The following is a 13,972-nucleotide window of genomic DNA, read 5'->3' on the forward strand; positions in this document are numbered from 1 at the left end:
AAACGTTTCTGCTGTGTCCAGAGCACGACTTTCTCATACTTCACTTTCAGAGCACATATATGGCAGTATGAGGTTTCGCTAACCATAATTTCACTTCAGTAAAGATTGAATGTTTACATAAGTGATTGCAGGTGTTCTTTGAACTTCAAAAACCCTGTACATAGTACAGTAGGATCATCAAGTAGGCCACAATGTCTTGGTAATTTATTTTGGAGATATCTTCAACAGCACATCCTGCAAATGTGTGTTTTGAGTGAGCTGTCTTCTTCATGAGTTTAACTAGCCTCTCATAGAGAAGGAATTAGCATATTTCATCAAAATATGAGAGGTATTAGAGATAAAGTTAGTGAACTGCTTATAGATGTTGACTTTGACATTATTGATATATCAGAGCACCACTTAAATAATGTGACAGTTCAAAGGCTTCCTTCAGCGGAATACAGATTATCTGGCTGTTTTTTCAAGGAGTTCTTAGCGGAGTGGGGTAGTGGCAATGTACATAAAAAAAAGTATGCCATTTGAGTCCGTAGATGTATCATGGCACTGCACTGAACAGGTATTTGAAAGTTGTGCTGGGGCAGTTGAGTTTAGTGAACTAAATCTCTAACTGTTGTTGTTTATAGGTCCCCAACTCTGAATTCAGAGCATTTCTGCTCAAAACCAGAGAGGGTTCTTGGTTCACGTTATAGGAAGTACCAAAAATTAGTTCTATGTGAATATTAATTTTGTATGTGATTGTGCAAGAAAAAGGATGTTGGAAGATGTCCTAAATTTATATGATCTGACGCAGACTGTATTTTTTCCAACCAGGGTGCAGGGGAACAGTAGCACGGCCATAGACAATATTTTTTTTTCATTCTTCATTACTAGTTGGGCATTCTGTTGGTAAAAGGGTGAATGGCCTTTCGGACCATGATGCACAAATTTTAACACTAAAAGATTTTTGTACTCAGACAAGTGTTGTATATAATTACAAACTTGTAGAAAACAGCAACAGATAGTTCTTTAAACCTAGTCAAGGAACAAGAGTGGCAGGACATTTGTAGTGCCGATAACATAGATGACAAATATAATGCTTTCCTTAACACATTTCTCTTGCTCTTTGTGAATTGCTTTCCATTAGAACATTCTAAATGGGGTAATAGCAATAAAAGGTAGCTTGTGTGGCTTACTAGTGGGATAAGAATATCTTGTAGAACAAAGTGGGAATTACATCAAAATGTTAGAAATAGTCACAGTAAAGCTATGTGGTATGAAAATAGAATAGCTAAGTTATAGGATAAAATTAAAACTGTGTGGTCAGTTGCGAAGGAAGTGTCTGCTATCAAATGTAGAACTGAAAATACTATATTTTCTTTTCTCTATAAGGTACTGGATGGATTAAGGTTTCAAATGCTAGGCATCTTTTTTGATTTAGCAAAGATGTTTGATTGTGTTGATCACTCGACTGGTTTCACAGGTATCTGTGCTTCTGATAGGATAGGTGATGTTTGTGACCAGACTGGAGCAGGTGTGGTTCGGAGAAAGTACAGAACAGGTGTTGCATCTAAGTCTATTACAGGGACATGAGCCATGAGGCAGGGGTTGGGACCAGGGGTTGTGTAAGGATGGACGAGTATATTGTGTAGGTTCGATAGGCAGCAGAATATCACCGTAGGAGGCGTAGAAAGGATGGTGGATAGGACATTTCTCATTTCAAGGCACTTGTGGCTCATATCCCTGTAATAAAATGGGATGCAACTCTTGTCCCACACATCCTCCCACCACCACCACCACCACCACCACCACCACCACCACCACAACCACAACCTTCTCCAGACCGGTCACAAACATCACCTATCCCACCAAAGGCGTAGCTACCTGTGAAACAAGTCATGTGATCTACAAGCTAAGCTGCAACAGCTGCGTTGAATCCTAAGTGAGCATGACAATCAACAAGCTGTCTGTCCACATGAATGGTCACCAACAAACTGTGGCCAAGAAACAGTTGGACCACCCTGCTGTTCAATATGACATTCATCAGGTCAGTGACTGCTTCACAACCTGTGTTATCTGGATCCTTCTCACTAACACCAGCTTTTATGAATTGTCGAGGTGGGAACTCTCCCTACAATATATCATACATTCCTGACAGACCCTCATTGTCATTACCCATGTAGCCTCTTTCCTGTTCGCATTCCAGCACTACACAGCCCTCTGTTCCACCAATGCTTCCTCAGACTTTTTACTTCTGTCCTTTTCCACTATGCCCTCCCTCCCCCCCCCCCCCAATCTAACCTCCAGACTGCACCATACTGCCCTATCCTTTTTTTACCCCGTCCCTGTACGCTCCCACAAGCAGCACTTCACCATTCCCCACCCCTACGTTGCTATCCCTCCCCCTCTGTGCCCCAGCCTCCTCCTTACCCCCACCCAGTTGCCACTCTCGTCATGCACTGCTGCTCGCAGTCTGGCTTCACCTGTCAGAGACTCTGCGTGTGCGCGCGTGTGCGTGTGCGTGTGCGCGCGTGTGTGTGTATTTTCGACAAAAGCCTTTTCGCCTGAAAGCTCACATTCTTACAGTCTTTTTGTTTTGTGCATATCGGCAATTCAGCATCTCATTCTAGTATTATATTAATGAATGTTAGTGTTGTTCTCAAACTATAATTGATAATTCATAAGGGAATGAATGTAGTGTGATGCTGTTAAAAAAAACCACATCCCATTATGATCACATTACTCTTACTTTCTGAACATGTCTCTTTAGTTGGCCATATGTGCAAGTGACTTTTTGTAAAGTTTGTGCTCTCATACTTGCTCTCTCCCCCTCTCTTTCCAGTTATTTGTGTAGTTGCCATTATTGGACTGTGCTATTATATCACAACGTTACTGCAGAGAGTAATTCAAAATTCCAACCCGGAAAGGGAAGTGAAAGTGGCTTACGAGTATGGTTGTTACACCATCACAGCAGCAGGTAACATATTTTTCATTTATGTTTATTTTTAATTATGTATTACAGTTAGAAACTTATGCTCTTGTGTTAATAACCTATTCAAATGCAAACCTCTTATAATTTTGAAACACAAGCTGCATCTCTGCTGTATATACTGCCTTCATCATAGCCTTGAAAAAAAACCTAAACAAATCACACTGGCACCTGAAACGGTGTACAGTGTTAGTATCTCTTATTAGGTCCACTTCCTGATCAGCACTCTGCACCCTATATACACTCCTGGAAATTGAAATAAGAACACCGTGAATTCATTGTCCCAGGAAGGGGAAACTTTATTGACACATTCCTGGGGTCAGATACATCACATGATCACACTGACAGAACCACAGGCACATAGACACAGGCAACAGAGCATGCACAATGTCGGCACTAGTACAGTGTATATCCACCTTTCGCAGCAATGCAGGCTGCTATTCTCCCATGGAGACGATCGTAGAGATGCTGGATGTAGTCCTGTGGAACGGCTTGCCATGCCATTTCCACCTGGCGCCTCAGTTGGACCAGCGTTCGTGCTGGACGTGCAGACCGCGTGAGACGACGCTTCATCGAGTCCCAAACATGCTCAATGGGGGACAGATCCGGAGATCTTGCTGGCCAGGGTGGTTGACTTACACCTTCTAGAGCACGTTGGGTGGCACGGGATACATGCGGACGTGCATTGTCCTGTTGGAACAGCAAGTTCCCTTGCCGGTCTAGGAATGGTAGAACGATGGGTTCGATGACGGTTTGGATGTACCGTGCACTATTCAGTGTCCCCTCGACGATCACCAGTGGTGTACGGCCAGTGTAGGAGATCGCTCCCCACACCATGATGCCGGGTGTTGGCCCTGTGTGCCTCGGTTGTATGCAGTCCTAATTGTGGCGCTCACCTGCACGGCGCCAAACACGCATACGACCATCATTGGCACCAAGGCAGAAGCGACTCTCATCGCTGAAGACGACACGTCTCCATTCGTCCCTCCATTCACGCCTGTCGCGACACCACTGGAGGCGGGCTGCACGATGTTGGGGCGTGAGCGGAAGACGGCCTAACGGTGTGCGGGACCGTAGCCCAGCTTCATGTAGACGGTTGCGAATGGTCCTCGCCGATACCCCAGGAGCAACAGTGTCCCTAATTTGCTGGGAAGTGGCGGTGCGGTCCCCTAGGCACTGCGTAGGATCCTACGGTCTTGGCGTGCATCCGTGCGTCGCTGCGGTCCGGTCCCAGATCGACGGGCACGTGCACCTTCCGCCGACCACTGGCGACAACATCGATGTACTGTGGAGACCTCATGCCCCACGTGTTGAGCAATTCGGCGGTACGTCCACCCGGCCTCCCGCATGCCCACTATACGCCCTCGGTCAAAGTCCGTCAACTGCACATACGGTTCACGTCCACGCTGTCGCGGCATGCTACCAGTGTTAAAGCCTGCGATGGAGCTCCGTATGGCACGGCAAACTGGCTGACACTGACGGCGGCGGTGCACAAATGCTGCGCAGCTAGCGCCATTCGACGGCCAACACCGCGGTTCCTGGTGTGTCCGCTGTGCCGTGTGTGTGATCATTGCTTGTACAGCCCTCTCGCAGTGTTCGGAGCAAGTATGGTGGGTCTGACACACCAGTGTCAATGTGTTCTTTTTTCCATTTCCAGGAGTGTACTATGGATGAGAGCTGTACAGGTTAGCAGGGGGCCTTCTGATTTGAAAAAAGGCAAAATAAACACATGGATCATGTTTTTAAACAAATTACTCCTGAAGTATTAAATGACTTTAGTGCTTTTGCAAAATGAAATGTGGGGACTGATCAAGCATCTGAAGATAATACGTATAAAAGAATGGAATACCTCTGTGCTTAATGTGCACAATGTGAAGTTTTAGAAATGCATCATGCTCGGACATCTGACTAAAACTCTCTTTGAGTTCCACTCACTTATGGAGGTACCATAACAATTTTATAATTAAGGTCGATGTGGTTCATGGTGTGGGTTTCTGTTGTCATGCCCTAGTTCATGAACCATGGGCAACATATGAGTGGCCAAGTAAGTGGTCCTCACAGTCGGGATACCAGTGACTTTGGAATAAGGCTGGGCATCTTGGACATATTTTGAGTCATGGTCACCTTTGTGCTGAGACGGCAATGACTACAAAATCCACCAGTTAGTCCCTCAACCGTTAGGGGTAAAACTCAATGGGACCCGGGGCAAGTAAGGCTAGCAACCTGCTTCCGTGGTACTTTAAATATGATGCTGGCAACAATCAGAGCAAAATGCCTCGGACCTTTGAAGGTGACAGAGTCCCTCCTCTAATTGACACACCAGGGACTCCTAAGATACGACTCGGCAAGTGAATGGTAACTAGATGGGGAGCTATTAATATCAATGGGGGCTACTCTGGGAAGAAGGTAGAGCTCTCAGAGGCTGCAAATAAGATGGGGTTGGACGTTTTAGCTGTTAGTGACATTCGGGTAAGGGGTGAGAAAGAAGAGGAAATGGGAGAATACAATGTCTACCTGTCAGGAGTCAAAGCAGGAATAGCACAATGGGGTGTAGGGCTTTACATCAGGAAAGAAATGGAACCCAGCATAGTTGCTATAAGGTATGTAAACGAACGACTGATGTGGATAGATTTCACAGTGTCTATCAAGAAAATTAGGATTGTGTCAGTATATTCACATTGTGAAGGGACAGATCAAGATAAGATGGATAGTTTTTATGACACACTCAGTGATGTAGTTGTTAGAGTAAAGGACAAGGACAGTGTTCTGCTCACGGGTGATTTTTAATGCCAGGATTGGAAATCGAACAGAAGGGTATGAAAAGGTTATGGGTAAATTTGGAGAGGATATGGAGGCCAACAGGAACGGGAAACAACTCTTGGATGTGTGTAAAGATAGGATGAAGCAAACAGCTTGGTGGACTGACACAGTCAAGGCAGCCTGTAAAAGGACAATGAAGGTGTGTCAAAAATGGCTACATACTAGAACTCGGGTAGACAGAGAAAGTTGTGTTGAAGAAAGAAACAAAGCCAAACAGATAATTGCAGCATCCAAGAAGAAATCTTAGGAAGACTTTGGAAACAGGTTGGAGACTTTGGGTCAAGCTGCTGGAAAACCATTCTGGAGTGTAATTAGCAGTCTTTGAAAGGGAGGTAAGAAGGAAATGACAAGTATTTTGGACAGGTCAGGAAAACTGCTGGTGAATCCTGTTGATGCCTTGGGCAGATGGAGGGAATATTTTGAAGAGTTGCTCAATGTAGGTGAAAATACAATCATTAATGTTTCAGATTTCGAGGTAGAATGGGATAGGAATGATGATTGAAATAGTATCACATTTGAGGAAGTGGAGAAAATGGTCAATAGATTGCAGTGCAATAAAGCGGCTGGGGTGGATGAAATTAAGTCGGAACTCGTCAAATACAGTGGAATATCAGTTCTTAAATGGCTACACAGGATAATTGAAATGGCGTGGGAGTCGGGACAGGTTCCATCAGACTGGACGAAAGCAGTAATCACACCAATCTTTAAACATGGAAACAGAAAAGATTGTAACAACTACAGAGGTATCTCTTTAATCAGCGTTGTGGGTAAAATCTTCTCAGGTATTGTTGAAAGGAAAGTGCGAGTATTAGTTGAGGACCAATTGGATGAAAATCAGTGTGGGTTTAGGCCTCTTAGAGGTTGTCAGGACCAGATCTTTAACTTACGGCAAATAATGGAGAAGTGTTATGAGTGGAACAGGGAATTGTATCTATGCTTTATAGATCTAGAAAAGGCATATGACCAGGTTCCTAGGAGGAAGTTATTGTCTGTTCTACGAGATTATGGAATAGGAGGCAAACTTTTGCAAGCAATTAAAGGTCTTTACATAGTCAGGCAGCAGTTAGAGTTGACAGTAAATTGAGTTCATGGTTCAGAGTAGTTTCAGGGGTAAGACAAGGCTGCAACCTGTCTCCACTGCTGTTCATATTATTTATGGATCATATGTTGAAAACAATAGACTGGCTGGGTGAGATTAAGATATGTGAACACAAAATAAGCAGTCTTGCATATGCGGATGACTTAGTTGTGATGGCAGATTCGATTGAAAGTTTGCAAAGTAATATTTCAGAGCTAGATCAGAAATGTAAGGACTGTGGTATGAAGATTAGCATCTCCAAAACGAAAGTAATGTCAGTGGGAAAGAAATATAAACGGATTGAGTTCCAAATAGGAGGAACAAAGTTAGAACAGGTGGGCGGTTTCAAGTACTTAGGATGCATATTCTCACAGGATGGCAACATAGTGAAAGAACTGGAAGCGAGGTGTAGCAAAGCTAATGCAGTGAGCGCTCAGCTACGATCTACTCTCTTCTGCAAGAAGGAAGTAAGTACCAAGACTAAGCTATCTGTGCACCGTTCAATCTTTCGACCAAATTTGTTGTATGGGAGCGAAAGCTGGGTGGATTCAGGTTATGGATATGAAAGTAGCTAGGATGACTGCAGGTACTAGTAGATGAGAACAATGGCAGGAGGGTGTCCACAATGAGGAAATCAAAGAAAAACTGGGAATGAACTCTGTAGATATATCAGTCAGGGCGAACAGGCTTAGATGGTGGGGTCATGTTACATGCATGGGAGAAGCAAGGTTACCCAAGAGACTCATGGGTTCAGCAGTAGAGGGTAGGAGGAGTCGGGGTAGACCAAGGAGAAGGTACCTGGATTCGGTTAAGAATGATTTTGAAGTAATAGGCTTAACATCAGAAGAGGCACCAATGTTAGCACTGAATAGGAGATCATGGAGGAATTTTATAAGGGGACTATGCTCCAGACTGAACGCTGAAAGGCATAATCAGTCTTAGATGATGATGATGATGATGATGGTTGATGTTTTTAAGCATGATTAAAATGCCTTTGAACATTTATTTACTACTGAAAATGTAATTTTTATTTCCGTCCATGGATACTTCATTGGGTCTTTCTGTCTCTGCCATGTGGAATTTAATTCCATACCTGAGGGGTAAAGGGGCATACTTTTCACAGTTTCAACTTATGATCATTTTTATAATTCAGAAACTGCTTCACTTGTTCCAGTCCAGGACTGATTCAGGTACAGCCTAAATTGGGTGGAACTGTAACACAACTGCTGCCCTTCATACAAGAATGAAATCATGTCTGGGAGTTATAAATATGACTAAGCTGAAAATGAGGAAATTGAACTTAGGCTTTTTTACCTCTCAGGCATGGAATTAAGAGACATAGTTTTAACTTAATGTACTTCATGTATTTTTATTCCATTCTGATGTAGTGTGTAATTAATTTTATAACAAAAGCTGCCAGTTTATTGATTTATCTGTTCGAATTGTTTAAGGTGTGGTTGCAGTATTGGCAACAGCAAGTAATCTGCTCCAGTATTACTCGCCAAATGAAGACACAGAGCGTCAGAGAATCTTTGGCGATTGGGATGGGCTGGAAACATTCTCAGTTGGAGGGTGGGGCAGGGGCACTCCACTAGAAAGCATCCCACCTCCACCACCGTACTCTCCATAAATTGATGTGGAACAGTCCTTAAAACATCCTGTGATACTTGCTTTATATTTTATGTAGCTCATTAAATAGTCCTAAACCATATGTGCGTACGCGTGTAGTACTTACAGTGACTTGGTCGTTAAATGTTGTAGGAGAATAGCTTTGTTGAATGTTATGTGAAATTTTGTTATTATTATTATTTTTTAAAAAAGCTTTTCCATTACAAACAGTACACAGATCTCAGTGTACAAAAACATATACTTGCTTGTATTCCATTGTAAACCACGGCATATTTTTATCTAAATGCAACTCGTCCTTGTGCATATCACCATTAACTGTTATTACTTTTTTTTTTGTTAAATATGTGCTTAGATTAAGTTTTAGTAGGTGTATGTCTAAGAGAAGAGACTGCATTTCATTGCACTAGCTGCATCTGTACATTTCTTTAAAAAATTTCTTGCTGAATTCTATTTTAAGAAAATTTTAGACATCTGTTTGTGTCCTTTGTGTATGATCTCCAGCACAAAAGTGGTTGATTTATTTTTATTTTTAGACATGTTTAAATAAAATGTGCTTGATGTCATAATAAATAAACTATTACATGAATGTTTATGTGGGAACTAAACAGTTTATTAGTGGTTTTAAGAATAGGTATACATTGATGGTACAATAATGATAAATGAAATGAGGCACCACAGGCTTGTTTGATTATTATATCTCAGGAATACAGTAAAACATAACGTTCAAACCTCTACTTGTTTTATAACAACAATTCTGAAAGTGTAACATTTGGAATATTAGAGGTTATAGATAATTGTGAATAACGTGGGCTCAGAGAAATTTCTGCTTTGTACTGTGTGAACAGAATTGATGGATGAGGTGAAACATAGTTTTAACGAAACACAGGAAACAGAAGTTGCAGGTTTTAAGTGGAGTGGAGGTGTGTGTGCATGTAAGCATGGAGTCATATACTGTGGCTTAGAGAAAAATAACAAAAAGTGGTTGACTAAAAGATAGATTGTATGAGAGATGTCCCTAAATTTTTGTTTTGTTTGGGACACTTTATAGTCTCTTGCCCCCCTGCAGTTCTTTATGCATTAAGAATTATGATTAATTCGCATTCGCAGTGCAGTTCATTTCGTGGTGTGGTATCAGTGAGAGGGAGTTGTTTCGGTACTCGGCACAGATAGTGAATAGAGGAGTAACTATCATAATCATTTTTTAGTATTACAAATGGATAAGGGGCATAGTCATCTTGGGAATACAGAAGACAATAAATTAATGACAAAATGCCGTATATTATTAGCCACAGTAAGACTAAAATGAACTATTCTATTCGTGTTGTTTTGCACCTTGTTTCTGTAGCCTGCAAACAGTTTGATTTGTTTAACAAAACTGACTGTACTTGCTGTGCTGCAACACTAATTTTGAAATAACACTGTTGTGACTCCAGACACACACTTAACTGGGTTGGACAGGAGTTAGCCATTAACTTGTCAGAAGATAGTCAGAATGATGATTTGAAATTGATCCTTGATAATAATGCAGTTGATTATTGGTATATTTACCATTTTCTTTCACCAGCTCTATAACTGTGTTACTTCCCTACTGACTGTACACTTATTGCAGGGTAAAATGTCAGTTAATGGATGAAAATAATTTGTTGCCCTTGCTAAGTGACACACAGTGGTGATAGAGTTATGGTGATTGTACAATTTCTTGTGCTAAATATTTACGTTCTGTTTCATACAGGCCAGACATTCGGTAATTTCTATGTTATGTTTTGCTGCAGTGTTTCTGATTCATCTGACTTAGTGTATATTTTTCCATTCCATGTGGTGATTTTTAGTGAAACTTGTCATCTCAAAGTGTGTCAAGTTTCCAAACAAAAATTTCAATCATCTGCCTTTGAGAAAGTTTATAGTGTATTGCAGAATTTCTTTGAAAATTTGTAGAAAAAGGGACAATGATGGTTCAATAGTTATGAAACTATGTTGCGTACCGCAAGTGGCTCTTTGGGTGTTAAATTGTCTTTTTCTGTCCTGTTAGATTGCACCAAGTTTTCATCTGGCAATACTTTGAGTGAATTTAAAAAGTTGGTTAGTGGTTCAGATTTGATATTAAACTATGAGCCATCTTAAACTGTTCAAGTTAGATGATTCTCAAATCAGAGCAAGACAAGTGTTTGTCATCTCCAGTATAATAATCCCTTCAGCCTTCAATGTATTTGAAATGAGACAATGTTAATTACAGCACATTTCACATTATGTTCAGTTTTGTGTTGTGTATAGTTATTCAAATAAAATCATGAACAACAATAATTTTTTTGACAAAGGCATCTGCTTTTCAAGCTGGAGCAGAACAGGGTGGAGAAAGGGGGCGGGGGGTGAGAGATTGAATCCTAAGTTGCTGCAATTTTCTGAAGTTCCTTTATCAGATTAACAATGGAGAACAGGAAGTAGAAGATACTGACATGCATGATACAGGATTTCTAAATCTTTTCATTCACTGTGGGCTCTGCATATACCTTTCTTTTGGTATCCTCTGTCTTTGTACTGACAATAAATTAAGTAAAATTACAATTGCAGGAAATTTTTAAATTTGTGTTACACAGCTCAGCTCAAATTATTTTCAATCCAGTGGCTGTAAAGTGGACACGCTGCTTATGTTACTACCATTAACAATTTATTGGTACATCATAAAAACTTGTTATTGCTAAATCTGAACTGAAATAAAATATCATTTTGCTAGAGGTGTTAAATTGTCTGCAATTTACTGGAATAAAGTAATGATATACTTTGCATATATCCACAATTCTGCAGCTGGGAAAGAATAATATTGTTGAAATTCTGTTTTGTAAGTGCCATATAATTAATTCCTTTGAATATAATTTAATAACAAAATCTGTTCATTATTTTGCTTATTATTCAGTATTATTTTGTATCTGGCCTGTTATTTAACTTCTTGCCTGTGATATCATGGTGATAAATTGTTTTATTGTTGTATTTTTCCTTAAAGATTCATTGATTGCTTTTGCATGGACTGCATTTTTGTAAATTTTGTACAGTATCATAATATTTCTGCAGCCACTCTTCAAACAATGTACGTAGAGGTACAGAGTTGCCTAAAGTAGTCTCTCGAATTCTGCAATAGTTAAACCCTTGACTTGTACAATGTTATAATTACCTGGACATTCTATACCTGTAATGGTGTGTTGCATTTTAGGAGGAAGATGATCATTTGTGAATATCATGTTTTCTATTAATGTTATAAAAATTGCCTGTAATATGTAAAGGTGCCCTTCGCCACTGAGCATTCGTTAACTGTTGTGTTATTGATGTTACAGTATAGCTAGTGTTGTTATTTTTAGTGTTTGTTCTCCGTTGTACAGTCCAGACAACACTGTTTTTTGAAGAGACATTTATGTGTTGTAAACATTGTTACTGCTACCATTAACATTTATTGAAGTAATATTTACCTCTGCAACATCCATCCTGTAAAGTTGTTGAGCCAGAAAATATTTTATCTGAATTATATTTTTGAAAATGTCTTGTACATATTTTATGCAATGTATCATTAAATATTACAAAATATTTTCCTCACGAGGTTTTTTCCTCTAATGAGTATCCAAACCCCACCGACATTGTCTCCTTATCTGTAAAATATCAGCAGAAATTGCACATAAATATCAAAGCGCAAAAACAAGTGAAATCCATAGGAAATGTAAAAATAAAGAACATGAGGTTATGCAAGATGATGAATGCACTTGTATACCAAATTATTTGTTCTGCTTATTAGTTGAAAATTCCGTGTTAGGCGAAAAACGTAACATATTCTACTTGCAGATGGAATTATTTTGATTAAATACAAAACACGTGTATACTAATAATTTCAGCTAAAAATTCTTTCATCAGTCTTAATAACTAAATACCAAATAAAAGGCTGAGATCTGCCCCTGATGGATACAAAATTGTAGGAAACTCTAACAGAAAAAGCAATATCGACTTGGATGTAGGTAACAACAACTCTGAGTAAGTTCTCTGATGATTTCAACAGTCACACCTTTGTAAACAATTTTTTGGAGAAGTTTCTAAAATTTATACCCTGTATAAAATGGGTAATGAATCAAATCTCACGTGGCAGCAAGGGAAAAGCAAGTCTTACTTTCCTTGATAAAATCTGGTCGTACAGGAGGATTGGGCTGTGGTGTTATACAACCACTCCCAGTGCAGAAAAAGTGATTAAGGCAGTAGGTCCTTACACAACTCCGTTTATAGGTCAGACACATTGCAGCACTCATTTTGGGGTGAGAAAATTCCTGGAAGTGAGCCAGGTCATGATTTGCAATAAGCATAGGGCAACAGATATACAACCACTCTGTGAAAGTCGCATTGAAGTGATTTTGGTGGGTAATTCTGGTAGTACTATCATTCCCCCACTTCCCTGTTCCATTTGCAAATCATGCATGAGAAAAATGACTATTGATAAACCTCCGTATGAACTCTTAATTTCCAGTTTTCTGATCACGGTCGTTTTGTGAGATGTGTGTCAAGAAATAACGTGTTCCCTGACTCTTCTTGAAACGTTCACTTTCAGGATTACAACAGTAAATCTGTAGTGCCTCTCTTCTAGCATCTGCCACTGGGGTTTACTGAGCATCTTTGTAACATTCTTGTGCTTGCTAAACAGTCTCTTAACAAACTGTGCCGTTCTTTTATGGGTCTTCTGTATCTAGCCTCATAAAACATACATAGGAAATGGTCTTACAAATGTTTTCTTTAATACTCTTGAAATGAATTTCAGCATGGCCACTGCTTTTCTTGCAATTAATTTTGTGGTCATTGCATTTATAACTTATTTTTGATGGCTACGCCATGGTGTTTGATGGTTGTTACTGATTCCAGTGATGTTTTGCCATTAATGTAATGGTACAGTACTTGGTCTCTTTGTCTATTTGCGCGGAACACATTATATTTATTTTCATTCAGCATCAACTGCCATTCTCTGCATCAAATGTTGATCTCCCATGGGCCTTGGTGCAATTTGCTACAGTCTAAGAGCCTAGTGTAACTCCAAATGTTATCCACTAGACCTTTTACATACACTCCTGGAAATTGAAATAAGAACACCGTGAATTCATTGTCCCAGGAAGGGGAAACTTTATTGACACATTCCTGAGGTCAGATACATCACATGATCACACTGACAGAACCACAGGCACATAGACACAGGCAACAGAGCATGCACAATGTCGGCACTAGTACAGTGTATATCCACCTTTCGCAGCAATGCAGGCTGCTATTCTCCCATGGAGATGATCGTAGAGATGCTGGATGTAGTCCTGTGGAACGGCTTGCCATGCCATTTCCACCTGGCGCCTCAGTTGGACCAGCGTTCGTGCTGGACGTGCAGACCGCGTGAGACGACGCTTCATCGAGTCCCAAACATGCTCAATGGGGGACAGATCCGGAGATATTGCTGGCCAGGGTAGTTGACTTAC

At 40.4% G+C, this 13,972-nt stretch overlaps 1 protein-coding gene across 1 annotated transcript in view; it reads left to right on the forward strand.

Moving 5' to 3' along the window:
• LOC126195593 (transmembrane protein 127-like) overlaps nucleotides 1–12,037 on the forward strand; it is a 33,214-nt gene extending 21,177 nt beyond the window's left edge. The window contains exons 4-5 of the mRNA XM_049934222.1: nucleotides 2,819–2,953; nucleotides 8,315–12,037. Of these exons, the coding sequence (XP_049790179.1) occupies nucleotides 2,819–2,953; nucleotides 8,315–8,493 (314 nt within the window). The 3' untranslated portion in view covers nucleotides 8,494–12,037. The remainder of the gene's footprint in view (nucleotides 1–2,818; nucleotides 2,954–8,314) is intronic.
• Nucleotides 12,038–13,972: the final 1,935 nt, after the last annotated feature.

This window comes from Schistocerca nitens, chromosome 1, assembly GCF_023898315.1.
Source record: "Schistocerca nitens isolate TAMUIC-IGC-003100 chromosome 1, iqSchNite1.1, whole genome shotgun sequence".
In the NCBI taxonomy this organism is placed as follows: Eukaryota; Metazoa; Arthropoda; class Insecta; order Orthoptera; family Acrididae; genus Schistocerca; species Schistocerca nitens.